Source organism: Chiloscyllium plagiosum, unplaced genomic scaffold, assembly GCF_037043375.1.
Source record: "Chiloscyllium plagiosum isolate Xiang-an unplaced genomic scaffold, Cpla_swu_hap1 HiC_scaffold_53X, whole genome shotgun sequence".
In the NCBI taxonomy this organism is placed as follows: Eukaryota; Metazoa; Chordata; class Chondrichthyes; order Orectolobiformes; family Hemiscylliidae; genus Chiloscyllium; species Chiloscyllium plagiosum.
The window spans coordinates 16,401,769-16,419,563 of record NW_028270191.1 but is presented as its reverse complement, the minus strand read 5'-3'; the positions used below and the strand labels follow the sequence as shown (position 1 = coordinate 16,419,563).

Below are 17,795 nucleotides of genomic sequence, written 5' to 3'. Positions count from 1 at the left end.
TTCAGAAAAGATTTACAAGGATGTTGCCAGGGATGGAGGACTTGAGCTACAGGGAGAGGCTGAACAGGCTGGGGCTGTTTTCCCTGGAGCGTCAGAGGCTGAGGGGTGACATCATAGAGGTTTACAAAATTATGCGGGGCATGGATAGGATAAATAGACAAAGTCTTTTCTCTGGGGTGGCGGAGTCCAGAACTAGAGGTTTAGGGTGAGAGGGGGAAAATTTATAAGGGACCTAAGGAGCAACTTTTTCACATAGAGGGTGGTGTGTGTATGGAATGAGCTGCCAGAGGAATTGGTGGAGGCTGGTGCAATTACAACATTTAAAAGGCATCTGGGTAGATATATGAATAGGAAGGGTTTATGGGCCAAATGATGGCAGATGAGACGAGATTGGGTTGGGTTGGTCAGCATGGATGAGTTGGACTGAAGGGTCTGTTTCCGTGCTGTACATCTCTATGACTCTATTTCACTAAGAGTTAAATCAAAGTTACATGCATCTGCCAGTTGTCTTAACTTAGTCAAGATTCCCATTATGGATTCCCCAGTTCTCGAATTACGGTGTAAAAATTATAGCATCTCACAATTGGAGGAGGCTTGCGTTCGTAATAATTCTTAACCATGTCTGTCAATTCTTGAAAATAGGAGCAGGAGTAGGCCATTTTGCCCTTTGAGCCTGATCTGCCATTCAATATGATCATGGCTCATCATCCAACTTCGTCCTCTGTTCCCACTTTCTCCCCCATTCCCTTTGACCCCTTTAGCCTTAAGAACTACTTCAAATTCCATCTTGAAAGCATTCAATTCTTTGGGCTCATTGTAATGACTGTAACAAGGTCAGCCAGCTGGACCTCACAAAATATGAGTTCCCTGTTTGGGGCTGTTAATCTTGTCCGATCAGGGAGCCCTGGCTGACAGAGAAGGGCACTGTTTGTCACTGGCTACTCCAGTGTTTCCTTTCTTCCTGGTGGTAGAATATCAATAAAGATTTACATACTTGTTTCTTTGGAGATATAACTCACAATGAGTTCTAGTAACTTGTTTTTAAAACTGCAAACATCTTCTTACAGAGCATCCTTGGTTTAAAACTATATCTTTTTTCCATTTTTAGTTCACAGTCCAAGAAAAAAGCAAGCTATCTTTACAATGGGGCTGTGTAAGTTGTTGCTGTTCCCTTAGGTTTATGTCAGATGGTCTGTCCAGTTTCATTCCTATCTTTAGACTTTCTGGCATTTGATCCAGTTGAATGAATTGCTAGGCCATTTCAGTTGGCAGTTAGAGGCAATGATATTGCTGTGCGTCTGGAGTCACACGTAGGCCAGACCAGATAAGGATGGCAGTTTCCTTCCCTAAAATACATTAGTGAACAGTGATTACATTATTGCCATTAGTCTAGTTTTTAACCCTGAATTTTATTGAATTTAAAAATTCACCAGCCACGATGGTGTGATTCATACCCATGTCCCAGAACATTAGAATGGGGTTCTAGATTACTAGTCCAATTACCACTACACCACTGCATCCCAGTAACACTTTAATTTTTAAAAAATTGTCCTTTTTAACTTGCCTTTATGTTGATGCAAAAAATGTCTTTCCTGACACCATAACACCCACAAGGACCACTGTTAGCCTGTAATCACCTCCACCTTGTTCATTCTCATCCAATTCTCCACCTTATCCCATTCTTTCCTGTCACACTGTCCCTTTCCAGAGGATTTGCCCTGGATATTTTTGGTACCTATTTCAATACATTCAATTTAATATTGAATGTGTTGTCTGTCATCGTCGCAGAAGTACATTGAGTGGCTTCCTTCCTCTTTTGTTGTGTCCAATTAAATGTTAGTGGATCTTGGATATTTGGAAGTGGACACACATTTAATGTTGAGGGGTAGTATTTTCTTTGTTGTTACCTCAAGGTTCGCTCCTCTGCTGCAACAGCACAGTCTGTTGGTGGGAGATAATTCCACAGGCAGCAATCGCCTCCCATATGGGCATTTTTTATAAGTGAATCAGACAATAGGAAAGTAAATTTCTGTCTGCAAACAAATGGGTCTCCAGACAAATGGGTTTGTCATTCGACAATCACAATAGGTATATAATTTGTTCAATCAGATTACACTGATCCCCATGCTTTTTATACTGATGCAATAATCAGAAATTTAAATCACTTGAACCAAACCATGGTTGGATTTAAATATTTTTTAAAATTAAATAATGCATGAAATGTTCTTGAGTCAGGTCAGTGTCCTGCATTTAGAGCAGGCTAGGCTGGAATAGATTTCATATTTGGTGAACACAGTAACACTGGAACATTGAAGGAATTGGTGGAAATTTTAATCAGTAACCTTGACCCTGAGATGTGCTATGTCTCTGTCCATTGATATATTTATGAGTACAGCTTGCAGTATTGCTATTGCTTTATTGCTCTGTGATTTGTGGGAGTATCATCAAATGTCCACAATTCACGTGGAACATATAATTGTAGCTTTCTGCTTATTAAAATCTCTTGGTTGATTTATGTGTAAAGGACCCACAGAATACGTGAGTGATCTTGCATGTTGCCAGTGTTGAGTTTGTGATATGTGGTAGGGTGGTGGTAGTATTTATTCAATTTCACGGTTGGGTTGTATTGGTTTCTGCAAGGGGCTAACAACTAATGACAGGCTTTCACAACTGTGTCAGGTGTTGTGAACCGGAGTGTTACTGCAATTATTTCATTGTCTTTACAAGGAAAAATTCACCCTGGGCGGAGTCCTTTTTTTTGTTTTCCCCTGTTGGTGTAGCTCCTCCCGGTAGAACAGATAGTGATCCTTCGACCTCTGTCACATACACTGTCTTATTTCCTCTATGTGCATTACAGCAGGGAGTATCTCAGGATGACTTGAACTTCATCTATTTTTTTTGAACATCTCGTCCTCACTCTATGTCTATGACAGGCATGAGATTGGGAACTCAGTGTGCTGGGGAATTATGGGTCAGATTAATATCTTCAAGTCTGACATATATAACACTGAAATGGAAGGGTCTCATTTTGTATTATTCATTCAGGCGATGTGAGCTTCATTGGTTGGGGGCCAGCATTTATAACCCATCCCTAATTGTCCTTGAGAAAGTGATGAGTTGCCTTCCTGAACCACTGCAGTTCTTTTAGTTTAGGTACATCTTCAATGCTGTTATGGAGGTAGTTTCAAGATTTTGATCCAGTGACAGTGAAGGCACAGCGATATATTTCTGAGGTGGGATGGTGAGTGGCTTGGAGGAGAGCTTGCAGGTTGTGGCATTCCTATGCATCTGCTGCCCTTGTCCTTTTATGTGGTAGCAATCTAGGTTTGCAAGGTGCTGTCTGAGGATGTTTGGTGGATTTCTGTAATGCTCCTTGTAGACGGGACAGACCTGTTCGTCGATGTTGGATGTTTGTGGGTAGGATACCTATCAAGCGGATTGCTTTGTCCTGGATGGTATCAAGCTTCTTGAGTGCTGTTGGAGTTGCACTCATCCAGGCAAGAGGGGAGTATTCCATCACACTCCTGACTTGTGCCTTGTAGACAGGACCATATTTTGAGGGAGTCAGGAAGTGGGTTACTCACTGCAGGATTCCTAACCTGTTCTTGTAACCACTGTATTTATGTGACTAGTCCAATTCAGTTTTTGGTCGATGGTAAACCCTAGCATGTCTATAGTGGGGGATTCAGTGACAGTAACACCATTGAACATCAAGAGGAGTCATTAGATTGTCTGTAATTGGAGATTATCATGAATTGACATGAATATTACTTTCCACTTGTCAGCCCAGGCCTGGATATTGTGCAGATCTTGTTGCATTTTGCACATGGACTGCTTCAATATCTGAGGAGTTGTGAATGATACTGAACATTGCGCATTCATTAATGAACATTCCCACTTCTGACTTTATGATGGAGGGAAGATCATTGATGAAACAGCTGAAGATAGTAGGGCCTAGGACACTACCGTGAGGAACTCCTGCAGAGATGTCCTGGAGCTGAGATGACTGACCTGCAACAACCCCGACCATCTTCCTTTGTGCTAGGTATGACATCCCCTCTTGAATTCAGCTCTTTTGTCCATGTTTGAACTAAGGCCATAATGAGGTCAGGAGTTGAGTGGCCTTGGCGAAACTCAAACTGGGTGTCAATGTTGAGCAGGTGCTCCGTGACAGCACTGTTGATAACACCTTCCATCACTTTACTAATGATCAAGAGTAGACTGATGGGGCAGTAATTGGTTGGTTGACCTTGCACTTTATATACAGGACACATCTGGGCAATTTTTCACATTGCCAGGTAGATGACAGTGTTGTAACTGTACTGGAACAGCTTGGCTAGGGCAGTGGCAAGGTCTGGAGCACAAGTCTTCAGTACTATTGCAGGAATGTTGTCAGGGCCCATAGCCTTTGCAGTGTGCAATGTCTCCCACCATTTCTTGATATCATGTGAAGTGAATTGAATTGGCTGAAGACTGGTATCTGTAATGCAGGGGACCACTTGTGAAGGCTGAGATGGATCATCCACTCGGCATTTCTGACTGAGGATTGCTGAGAATGCTTCAGTCTTATCTTTTGCTTTGATGTGCTGGTCTCTGCCATCATTGAGGATGGAGATATTTGTGGAGCCTCCTCTTCCTCCAGTGAGTTGTTTAATTGTCCACAACCATTCATGACTGGATGCGGCAGGACGTAGATCTGATCCATTGGTTGTGGGATCGCTTAGCTCTGTCTATCACTTGCTGCTTGCACTGTTTGGCTTGCAAGTAGTCCTGTTTACTGGCTTTATCAGGTTGACATCTTATTTTCAGGAATGCCTGGTGCTGCTCCTGGCATGCCCTCCTGCCCTCTCCATTGAACCAGGGTTGATCCTCTGGCTCAATGGTAATAGTTGTCTGGGGAATATACCAGGCCACGAAGTTACAGATTGCACGTGAGTACAATTCTGCTGCTGTTAATGGCCCACAATACCTCATGGATGCCCAGTCTTGAGATGCTAGATCTTTTTGAAGTCTGTCCCATTTAGCACATTGATAGTGCCACACAGCACGATGGAGGGTATTCTCAATGTGAAGGTGGTACTTCGTCTCCATAATGACTGTGCAGTGGTCACTCTTATTGATACTGTCATGGACAGGCACATCTGCAGCTGACAGATTGGTAAGGATGAGGTCAGGTATGTTTTTCCCTCTTGTTGGTTCCCTCACCACCTGCCGCAGACCCAGTCTGGCAACTGCCTTTAGGACCTGACCAGCTCAATCAGTAGTGCTGCTGCCAAGCCGCTCTTGGTTGTGGACATTCACATGCCCCACCCAGAGAACATTTTGCACCTTTGCCACACTCAATGCTTCCTCCAAGTGTTGTTCAACATGAAGGAGTACTGATTAATCAGTCAAGGGAGGATGGTATGTGAAAATCAGCATGAGGTGTCCTTGCCCTATTTGACTTGGTGCCATGAGACTTCATGGGAACTAGAGTCAATGTTAAGGACTCCCAGAGAAACTCCCTTCCAACTGTATCACACTGTGCCATCACCTCAGCTTGGTCTGTCCTGCCAGTGGGACAGGACATATCCAGGGATAGTGATGGTGGTGTCTGGGACATTGTCTATGTGGTATGATTTTGTGAGTATGACCATGTCAGGCTGTTGCTTGATGAGTTTTGGGACAGCTCTCCCAATTTTGGCATGAGACCCCAGATGTTAGTAAGAAGGAATTTGCACGATCAACGAGGTCATATTTACAGTTGTTATATTAGGGGCCTAAGTCAGATGAGTTTTTGTGGTAATTGATAATGGTTTCACTATGAATTGCAGATTCCTTAAATTTAAATTCTACCATCTCCCATATTGAGATTGGAACCCAGGTGCTTCCTCTATTAACTCAATGTTTGAATGGTTAATCCAGTGACAATACCAGTGGGTCATCTCCATTTCAGATGCTTTAACTTAGTGACATGTATTTTCAAGGAGAAAGTGAGGTTTGCAGATGCTGGAGATCAAAGTTGAAACTTTATTGCTGGAACAGCACAGCAGGTCAGGCAGCATCCAGGGAACAGGAGATTCGACGTTTCGGGCACAGGCCCTTCTTCAGGAATGAGCAGAGAGTGTTCAGCAGGAGAAGATAAAAGGTAGGGAGGAGGGACTTGGAGGAGGGGCGTTGGAAATGTGATAGGTGGAAAGAGGTCAAGGTGAGGGTGATAGGTCGGAGTAGGATGGAGGTGGAGAGGTCATGAAGAAGACTGCAGGTCAGGAAGGCGGTGCCGGGCTGGAGGGATTCGGCTGAGACAAGGTGGGGGGAGGGGGGATGAAGAAACTGGTGAAGTCCAAGTTCATCCCCTGTGGTTGGAGGGTTCCCAGTCGGAAGATAAGACGCTCCTCCTCCGACCGTCGCGTTGTTGTGGTTTGGCGGTGGATGAGTCCAATGACCTGCATATCCTCGGTGGAGTGGGAGGGGGAGTTGAAATGCTGTGCTACAGGGTGGTTGGGTTGGTTCGTCCGGGTGGCCCAGAGGTGCTCTCTGAATCGCTCCGCAAGTAGGCGGCCTGTCTCCCCAATATAGAGGAGGCCACACCGGCTGCAGCGGATGCAGTAGATGATGTGGGTGGAGGTGCAGGTGAATCTGTGGCGGATATGGAAGTTTCTTTTGGGGCCTTGGAGAGAAGTGAGGGGGGAGGTGTGGGCGCAAGTGTTGCACCTCCTGCGGTTGCAAGGGAAGGTGCCGGGAGTGGAGGTTGGGTCGGTGGGGGGTGTGGATCTGACAATGGAGTCGCGGAGGGAGTAGTCTCTACGGAAAGCTGATAGGGGAGGGGAGGGAAATATATCCTTGGTGCTGGGGTCTGTTTGGAGGTGAGACGATGGGTCGTCCGGGGCAGTCAGGTTTGTGGATTTTGGGCAGGAGGTAGAAACGGGCGGTGCGGGGTTGTGGGACTATGAGGTTGGAGGCGGTGGATGGGAGGTCCCCTGAGGTGATGAGGTTATGGATGGTCTGGGAGATGATGGTTTGGTGGTGGGGGGTGGGGTCATGTAGGGTATGTGGAACAATCCATCTTCCGCAACTACACTGGCCCCACCCCCCATCTTTTCCTTCGCTACATTGATGACTGTATCGGCGCTACCTCGTGCTCCCACGAGGAGGTTGAACAGTTCATCCACTTCACCAACACCTTCCACCCCGACCTCAAATTCACCTGGACAGTCTCGGACTCCTCCCTCCCCTTCCTAGACCTTTCTGTTTCTATCTCAGGCGACCGAATCAACACGGACATCTACTACAAACCAACCGACTCCCACAGCTACCTGGACTACACCTCCTCCCATCCTGCCCCCTGTAAAAACGCCATCCCATTCTCCCAATTCCTTCGTCTCCGCCGCATCTGCTCCCAGGAGGACCAGTTCAAAATACGTACAACACAGATGACCTCCTTCTTCAAGGACCGCAATTTCCCCCCCGACGTGGTCAACGGTGCCCTCCACCGCATCTCCTCCACTTCCCGCTCCTCCGCCCTTGAGCCCCGCCCCTCCAACCGCCACCAGGACAGAACCCCACTGGTCCTCACCTACCACCCCACCAATCTCCATGTACAGCGCATCATCCGCCGTCACTTCCGCCACCTCCAAACAGACCCCAGCACCAAGGATATATTTCCCTCCCCTCCCCTATCAGCTTTCCGTAGAGACCACTCCCTCCGCGACTCCCTTGTCAGATCCACACCCCCCACCGACCCAACCTCCACTCCCGGCACCTTCCCTTGCAACCGCAGGAGGTGCAACACTTGCGCCCACACCTCCCCCCTCACTTCTCTCCAAGGCCCCAAAGGAAACTTCCATATCCGCCACAGATTCACCTGCACCTCCACCCACATCATCTACTGCATCCGCTGCAGCCGGTGTGGCCTCCTCTATATTGGGGAGACAGGCCGCCTACTTGCGGAGCGATTCAGAGAGCACCTCTGGGCCACCCGGACGAACCAACCCAACCACCCTGTAGCACAGCATTTCAACTCCCCCTCCCACTCCACCGAGGATATGCAGGTCATTGGACTCATCCACCGCCAAACCACAACAACGCGACGGTCGGAGGAGGAGCGTCTTATCTTCCGACTGGGAACCCTCCAACCACAGGGGATGAACTTGGATTCACCAGTTTCTTCATCCCCCCTCCCCCCACCTTGTCTCAGCCGAATCCCTCCAGCCCGGCACCGCCTTCCTGACCTGCAGTCTTCTTCTTGACCTCTCCGCCTCCATCCTATTCCGACCTATCACCCTCACCTTGACCTCTTTCCACCTATCACATTTCCAACGCCCCTCCTCCAAGTCCCTCCTCCCTACCTTTTATCTTCTCCTGCTGAACACTCTCTGCTCATTCCTGAAGAAGGGCCTGTTACCGAAACGTCGAATCTCCTGTTCCCTGGATGCTGCCTGACCTGCTGTGCTGTTCCAGCAATAAAGTTTCAACATGTATTTTCAAGATGTGTTTGATATCTTAATAACAGTGTTTTGAACAACTATCCAATATGGTTTCCTGCTTGAGTTGGATCTGATGGTACAGCCACAGTGCCAGTTTTCTTTTCTTCTGATACCAGGTTTCTGATGTAACTGCTTGTATGCTGTCTTATCAATGGTGCCAGGTGGCAGTGGTGACTTGTAACAAAAGGGTTGCATTTCCTCAAATCGACAGAGGTGTCTCACCAGAAGCTGTAATCACTTTCCAGGGAGCCATCAATGCTGACAGAAGTGCTGGACACTCAGAATATTTAAAGCAATGCAGAGTACTATATAAAAAGAAAGCATATACATCACAGTGCCATAAAGTCACAATCTCTTGGTGTCAGGTTTACATCCCAGAAATATTCTAGATTGTGCGCTCAAAGTCTGCTTCATGCAAAAGGACAGCTGCCTTGGAGCAGGCCATTCAGTCCCCTTGAGTCCATTTTGCCATTCCATCAGATCATGATCTGTATGTCAAATCCATTTACCTACCTTTGATTTGCATCCTTTGACATCCTTTCCCAGCAAATTTCAGTTGATCTTCAGCATCCACAATCTTCTTGGAAAGAGAATATTTCAGAATTATCTGTGCTTGATGAAATAGTTTTTTTTTCATAGACTTGATTAAATCCTGGTTATGAACTATACACTATCAACATGGAGTTGGTTTTGATAATAGGAAGAGGATCAAAGGCATGACAAAAAAAACAAGATGGATTGGAGACATAGTGGGATAAGCACATTGCCTCCTGCTGTCTGAACTCTGGAAACTGGACAAAAGTATTGTAAGATCAACCTGAAAACTGTTCAGTGTTCAGAATATGGGATGGAGGCTATGTAGGAGAGCCGTTTGAATTCTAAGGTCTATCCTGCTAATGACTTAAGTTGATCAAAGATTTCAATAACTAACAGTCCAGACAATAACAAACATAAAAATATAGAGAAAAAATATTTCTGTTTGTCAAAACAAAAGATGTAACATTAGTCTTCTGGGATTTAATTTTAAAGCTTCCTCATAATCCCACGTAAAAATTAGGCAAAATCATATAGGTGGTAATATGACCTACCTATTCTGTTAGTTTCGAAATAGATCAGGTGAACAAATAACTGACCGGTTTCCCTGCCCAACACCTTGTCCACAAAGGGAAGTTTGCTGGAATTTGTACACTGCTGCCTCACAGCACCAGGGGCCTGGGTTCAATTCCCGCCTCGGGCAACTGTGTAGAGTTTGCACGTTCTCCCCGTGTCTGCGTGGGTTTCCTCCGGGTGCTCCGGTTCATCCCACAGTCCAAAGATGTGCAGGTCAGGTGAATTGGCCATGCTAAATTGCTCGTAGTGGTAGGTGAAGGGGTAAATGTAGGGGAATGGGTCTGGGTGGGTTGCTCTTCAGAGGGTCGGTGTTGGGCCGAAGGGCCTGTTTCCACACTGTAAGTAATCTAATCAAAATGAAATGGTAATATATTGATTTTTGATGATCATCTGATTGCAGTTATATCCATTACTGAGATACTTCCTCTGGTAACTTGTAGCAACATTACAGGAGCCTTTGTGAAGATTTCCAACTTAAAAATAAACATACTTACAATGAGAAATATAAGAGAGGAAATCGCCATACATTTATGAACAAGGGTACTTTTTTGTGCAATCTGAAGCAAAGTTTTGTTTTTTTGTGAATTAAAGTTAGTTGACTACAAATTGTGTGAGGCACACTGATGTACACATCTTATCCACTGCCCATTTGTAATAGTATTTGCTGGGAGCACTAGTTTGCAAAATCTACTCATGTCATGTGAGAACTTTGAGGATGAGGAGGGCTAGAATTTGGGCAGCAGATGCCTTGTCTATTCACCTGGGTCTTGAGAAGCCTCATCCGTCAAAGAAAATGTTGCTAAAATGTGGAAACCAGCAGGAAATGGGACACCTGCACCCACCAACCCCACCGCCCCGTGGCTGAACACTTCAACTCCCCCTCCCACTCCATCAAGGACATGCAGGTCCTGGGCTTCCTCCATCGCCAAACCATTACCACTGATGCCTGGAGGAGAAATGCCTCATATTCCGCCTTGGAACCCTGCAACCACATGGGATCAATGTGGATTTCAACAGCTTCCTCATTTCCCCTCCCCCCACATTATCCCAGTCCCAAGCCTCCAACTCGGCCCTGCCCTCCAGACCTGTCCATCACTCCCCCCTATCACCTTCTCCCTCACCTTTATCCACCTAACACTTTCCCAGCAACCTCCCCCCAACCACCCCCCCTCCCATTTATCTCTCAGATCAGACCCACAAGCCTCATTCCTGATGAAGGGCTTATGCCCGAAACGTCGATTCTCCTGCTCCTCGCATGCTGCCTGACCTGCTGTGCTTTTCTAGCACCACACTCTCGACTCTGATCTCCAGCATCTACAGTCCTCACTTTCTCCTAGGAAATTGAGTTGCTCTATTTTATCTGCTGTCTTGTTCCTTTCCCACCAATCACAGAGGTCTAAAATCACATCACTGATACCCGTATGGTTAGTCACTAGATTCACATATTATATTAACACTTAGAAAATCAGGGTAGACTGGCTTTTTCAGGTCTGTGACACAGCAGACATCCTGGACTGATTTTATCAATCAGCATTTAAAACTGACAATGTATTCTCTCTTCACAGATTAACTTCCAGGATCTTGAGCGTGCAGACTGGTTAAACAAGGTAGGCACTGCTTCGTTAATGACTTTCTTTGAGTCTGAAATGTTTTCTGCCTTTTCAGTGGAAGGGTGTTCCTGCAAGCAGCCAGCACTGACTCCAACTCAGCCTGCAGCACATGCAGACAAATGTGTTGAATGCAGCCAGTGAAGACATGTTTTATTCAATTTAAATGTTCATTTTTTTGTTACATACATTTAATTAAACAATTAATAAAATGTTTCCTTTGTCCCATGACATTGTTCAATATCACATCGTGTTAATGCTTGCAATTTGCTTACAAATCTTGTGATTTCCAGAAATATTGTGAATGCTCACAATTCAGGAGGTTGAAGGAGAAGTCATAAGGAATCAGGGTAGGGCAGCCAGTACTTTAGTTCTTGTGCCTCAACAGCTTCCACAGCAGCTTGAGATCATCATGTGGGCAATTTACAGGAACATTTCCACATCCTACAACTACATGATTATTGGAACTCATTTCAAAGAAAAATGCAGCCCTTTGCTTTATCGATTTCTCCCTTTCTGCTCTCATGATAGTCACAAGTTGATGAATGCCATATGTTCTCTGGTCAGTCTTTCACTCCAGTTTGTGGTGTTGGGTTGGGTGTGTGCAGGGAAAGTGGCTTATTTATACCGAAAAATATATTTGTGTTTTTAACACATGGTTCCAAGCACTCTTTTCAACCTGGGAGACTAGAATTGTCCAAGGACATGATATGATATTTTACAATCACAACCTTACCTGGGGCGATTGGGATCAGGTGTATTCCTTGATTAACATCCCTCAACTTCAGCTAGAAGAGACCAGACTCCAGGACACATAACCTCTGCCCAAGGAATCCAACATGCCCTTCTGCCAAAGCAATAAAACTAGTCAAGGGGCTACTCACTTCCTGATAGCCTAAAGTTCTTTTTAGATAATTTGTAGTTTTTTCAGATAATACAAGCATCCAGGTAAAACTCAGTAAATATGAAGGGAATAGAATTTGAGTTCACTGAGGGTTTGATAAATAAGACTGGATGAAACAAATTGGGTTTTAACTATATTCACAAATTTAATATAAGAAAACTTACAATGTGGTGGTTATACAGAATATACATCACAACGCTAAATAAAACCCAAAAAGAGATAATAATGCGAATTTATGAGAGTCCAAAATTCAAACTTGTTACAGATTTTAAGATTTTTAAAAGTCAGTAAGGATATTCATTAAGCATCAAAGTGAGATTACCTTAATACCAAAGTGTGGGAAACTCATTAGTTTCAGAAAGAATCTCAAGCAGAGCTGACTGAATCTAATGAATCTCCAAAGTTTTCACATTATGTTGAGATATTTATAATGGAGTTTTTGGTATTGCGCAATTAAAAGGTGGAATAGTAGTATATCACTCTCAATTATTATTCCATATTAAGTGAGGTGGACCACCTATTTTATTAAAATTATCTATTCAATTTATGGGAATGCTATTTTGAATTTATTATTTAAAACTAGGGTTGAGTAATCTGTTTAGTCAAGATACCATGTCCAGCAAGATAATAAGACTTGCGGTCTCACATTTCCTTTATCTGATAGTGATTTTACTTATCAGAGTTAGCATTGCATCTTTAGGGCTTGTATTCAGTCTCTGTGTTTTTTTTGGGTGTGTCTAATTCTTAACTGCAACTTCAGACTGTTGCAAAGGAATTGATTATGCTGTGCTTGCAAGTTAGTTTCATCTTTGAAATAACTGCACAGAGAGTAGTATCCCATCACCAAGTCACCCTTTATTTGCATGTGCATAGTACATGGACTCTGACCAGCTAGATCAGAGCCAGCACCTTGTGTGAGGAGACTCTCTGACACTCCTGTTTCTTTTTTTTTCCTGTTTATAAAATTTTATTAAACAAATTACAAAAACAGTCTACAACAAACTGCTGCATACAAAAGACAGCAATTTTACGAGGGAGAGGAGCAGCAAAGCCAGGCCCCAAACCCTACCATTCAAACAGTTTACAGGGACATGAGGACAAACCTCAAATCCCAGTTTCACAAAGATATAAAGAGACAACAGCAATGACAGTTGTACATTAGACAATACTGTTACATACAAAAGTGCAGACAATACAGACCCAGCAAGCCCCCACCCCTCCCACCTTCCGACCGCTCTAAAGCACCCCCCCCCCCCTACCCACCTTCTGGTTCTCAGTCCACCCCATGCCCCTTCCAGTTCTCGGTCTGCCCTGACACACCTTTCGACCACCTATAGGACAGCCCGCCCCGGTACCCGCCCGGGGTGACAGCGGTCAGGACGGCCTACCCACCTTCCGGCTTCACTAACCACCCTCAGCACCTAACACTCCTGTTTCTATCTGTCAACCAGGGCTTCCTGACTGGCCCAGATTAACAGCTCCAATCAGGGAACTCATGTTCAGTGAGATCCACCTGGCCAACCTTGGTCCAATCACTACACTTATAAATGCTGTAATATTTCCTGAAAAGTAATTTTTAAACTAGAGTTCTTATATCTATCCAATTATATATATTTTAGGGCAGCATGGTGACTCAGTGGTGGAACCCAGGTTCAGTTCCATCCTTGAGTGATTGTGTGGAGTTTGCACATTCACCCAATGTCTGCGTGAGTTGCTGCTGGGTGCTCCGGTTTCATCCCACAGTTCAAAGATGTGCAGGTTAGGGTGGATTGGGCATACTAAATTGTCCCGCAGAGTCCAGGGATGTGCAAGCGAGGTGGATTGGCCATGCTAAATTGTCCGTAGTGTCCAGAGATATGCAGGTTATATGGATTGGTCCTGCTAAATGTGGTGTTATGGGGATAGGGTTGTGGGCTGGGTCTGGGTCTGGGTGGGATGCTCTTTTGAAGGGTGAGAAATAACTTGATGGGCCAAATGGCTTCTTTATGTGCTGTAAGTACTCTATGTTTTAAACCTTGTTCCTTGATAGTGAATGCCAGTGTGCATCAGACAACCATATCCACAGTAGGGAAAGGCAGCATTTGGTTTGTGCTGTTTCCCACAAGATATTTTCTTCAGGCTTAGTGCCAAAACCCCCTCCCTCTACTAACTGGAGTATATTTTTACCCACTCGCTATGTAGCATTGCTCTTTGGGTATCCAATGTGAGCTGAAATTGCTTTCTTCACTTCAGTACACAGGAGAATAAGTAGTGTATCAGACTTCATTCAGGCTAAAAATAGCAGACCCTTTATTGAATAGTAAGTGTGTAAATGAATAATATTGAATGCTACACTGATTACAAACTTCTATATTCTCCAAATAATATCAAAATAAAGGTAGTCTGCCAGTGCTAAAATATAGGATAAGACTGGCCTGCTCAGTTCCTGCCAGGTGACTTAGTTTAACATATGGGCTTTAATTCCTGACTAGTAAACTTGGGTTAAGCCTGATTAATTTGTTCAGGATTCTATCTGAAATTGCTCATAGTTCAAGTATTTAATGTCTACTTAGAAAGGAGATGACCAGGTGTCTTCCTTCCCATTTAGGGAGTAAACTAAATTTGGAGGGCAGGTTTCTATGGGACTGGTCTTGCAAGTTTCCGAACAACTACTTATGGAGCTATCTAAAGTTCTAAAAGAAGATATTTTTGACTGTCCTGTCAGTTAGGAAGAATGAACAGAATAAGCTTAAAGAAAGCAACAATAACTGACAAAACTATTATGACATCTGGGGCGAGGTGTAATTGTTAGATCCCAAATGTAACAAGCTAACGGAGATTCTTTATTGGTAGGTTCTACAGCAAGCATGGCCATTTGTTGGTCAGTACCTGGAGAAGCTGTTGGTGAACTCCATTGCTCCCATTATTCGGAATTCAAACAATCATCTGCAAACCTTTGCCTTCACAAAAGTCAGCTTTGGAGTGAAGGTAATTCTGTACCTGTGCAGGTGTTACTCTAACAATCGTTAATTTCCACAATGTTTTGGTATGGGTTTTTTTCTGTGTTTGATACAGTGCATCCCTCGGGTACATTTAAAGAACAATTGAATGTTAACCTTTTGCAGCACCTTCACCCAATTTTATCCTCGAGTGAAGTTGCTGATCCAGTTCCATGCAAACCCTTCTCATCTGAGTGTTGGCCATGAGTGCTGGTAGGCTATTTGACTGTAGAATCCAAACTTGTCCTCACTGACAACAACTCATTTCCCCTTCCAAGGTTGGGTCACGTGTGAAGAGAATGTTTTGAACTGTGCAACACGGTGAAATGATATATTGGTGGTTTGATATTCCTTACTAAACTACCTGCAAGATATATCTGCCTCCCAATTCCCTCGCATTATTGATAATAACAAATATCTACTGAGGTTCCAATCGAATGCAGCCTACAATATTAATGAATTTGTAGATTTCTAGAGACCTACCAGCATAATTTGGTCAATGATGAATGTGTCAACTCATTTGACTCATTTCTACTGAAAAGAAATGTCATACTGGGATATTTACACAAGAGAGGGCTCACTCTGGATGCTGTCCCCTCTAGTATCTTATCATGATGAATCATGGGTACTGATCACCCTTCTGTAACTTATGATGGTGGCCATCATTTGAGTGTGAATCTAAGCAATGAGTTTGTCAGGATCATGACAGCTGAAGCTAACCCTGTCATCTTTCGACATTTACACATGATTACATCTCAGCTGCAGTTACAGGATAGCATTCATCCCAGCCTAAAGAGCTTCCTCTAATACAGGGCATTGCAGTCAATTGTTAACGTAGAAATATAGAAAATAGATGCAGGTGTCGGCCATTCAGCCCTTCCAGTCTGCTCCATCATTCAGTATGATTCATGAGCAACACTGTATCTTGTTCCCACTTTCTCCCCATACCCTTTAATCCCTTAACTGAAGAACTATATCTGACTCATTCTTGAATACCTTCAGTATTTTGGCCTTAACCACTTTCTGTGGTCGAGAATTCCACAGGTTCACCACGGTCTGGGTGAAGACATTTCTCCATACTTCAGTCCTAAATGTCCTACCCTGTATCTTCAGACTGTTTTGGACTCCCTAGTCACCAGGTACCTCTTGGTTCCAGTGGGAAGCAACGAAGAATTGACTGAGAAATCTGTGACTTTCAGCTATTCCCTTGCTAAATGTGAGGACCCAGTGGGAGCTTTTACTGTCAGAAGCAGAAGCCTGTTTACTGTGGACCAAAAAAGCTGAAATAGGTTCCAAATATATTACAAAATGCGAATTGTTCAGGTCTGTGTTGCTGGAGATCTGATCATACCTCTGAATGTCTTTCAGCCTCTGAAGATTCATGGAGTACAGGTGCATACAGGTACAGACAAAAGGCAGGTCACACTTGACCTGCATATCAGGTAATTGACTCACCGTTTAATTCCACTTTCCTGCTTAAGCTCCAAGATGAAAGCTCCTTGCATATAGAAGTACATATTAGCTGTCATATTTGTAATTTATTTGCCTTTTCCTGCTTGATGCATTAATCTAGTGTATTTCCTTGACCTTTGATGTTGACACTTGGTTTTTCGATTGATTCACAACTGCTTTAAAAAAAACTGGGGTATATCAGTGAAATTATCTTAGCACATTTTTAAAAATTATTCCTAGGTCTCTGCCAGTGTCATTGGAGGAGTCAGGAAAGCTCTGTCCAACCTTCTGTTCATCACCTGTGTTTTTAAACCAGGGATTCACTGCCTGGGAAAGTGAGGCCCTGAACTGTGTTCTAGCTCTCTTTACTCTTGCTTGGCACCAAGCTGTGCCTCAGCTATACTGTGGGCTGTAAATAAAAGGGCATATGGAACTGCTTCACAGATGCTCTACTGTTAGCAGTTTTTAAATCTTGAAGAGTGCAGGAAAATAAACTGTAACTTTATAGTAAATCTAAAACTCCATCAATCGGAAACAGTTCATCTATGAGTACTTTGCAACTTGAATTTATCTGGGACCCTCAGATATGTAACTTGCATTAATTTTGGTTACTTTCATTGCCCAAAGTCATTACCACATTAATGCTTCAGTTACTTTATGACAAGTGCCTCAGCAGCATTTCACTTGATTAATCATTGCATAATATTTAAACATTATATAACCTAATAGGTATATTGTTGTTGACTGAATATTCCCATTATATGAGTGAAATAATCTTGACTGATGAGGCAGCTGTTGCATTGTTGATGACCAGTTGATGACCAGAATAGCAATGAACTGTGAATAGAAACTGGTGAAGGAAGGTGGATAATGAATGCAAGAGGCGCAGAGATCTTGTGAAAGCAACAGCTCAGTCAGTACTATTTGGAACTACTTGCTATTTTTTTTTCTTTAACTGGTAAGTATGTTATAAAGCTGCCATTAATTTGTCATAAAAAAAAAGGTAGTTCATCATTAAATTGCCTAGAGTGGTCACAGACTGAGCTTGTCTGCTGTCAGATGATATTTATTCTGACCTCATTCTGACTTAACCTAGGGCAGATGTAGTGATTGTAATGAGGTTAGCCAGATGGACTTTAGAATATGAGTTCCCTGATTGTGGCTGTTAATCTAGTTCAATCAGGGAGCCCTGGCCGACAGATATAAACAGGAGTGTCGCAGGTTCTGCTCATTCTGAGAGCTGGTTCTGAGAAAGTGGATTAGTGTCAAGGACTCTCCA

The 17,795-nt window shown here is 43.8% G+C and overlaps 1 protein-coding gene across 1 annotated transcript in view; it reads left to right on the top strand.

The window, feature by feature from the left end:
* The window catches only part of esyt1a (extended synaptotagmin-like protein 1a), a 162,132-nt gene that overhangs the window by 68,237 nt on the left and 76,100 nt on the right, over positions 1-17,795 (top strand). Inside the window, exons 2-4 of the mRNA XM_087985548.1 lie at positions 11,141-11,182; positions 14,919-15,053; positions 16,433-16,506. Of these exons, the coding sequence (XP_087841674.1) occupies positions 11,141-11,182; positions 14,919-15,053; positions 16,433-16,506 (251 nt within the window). The remainder of the gene's footprint in view (positions 1-11,140; positions 11,183-14,918; positions 15,054-16,432; positions 16,507-17,795) is intronic.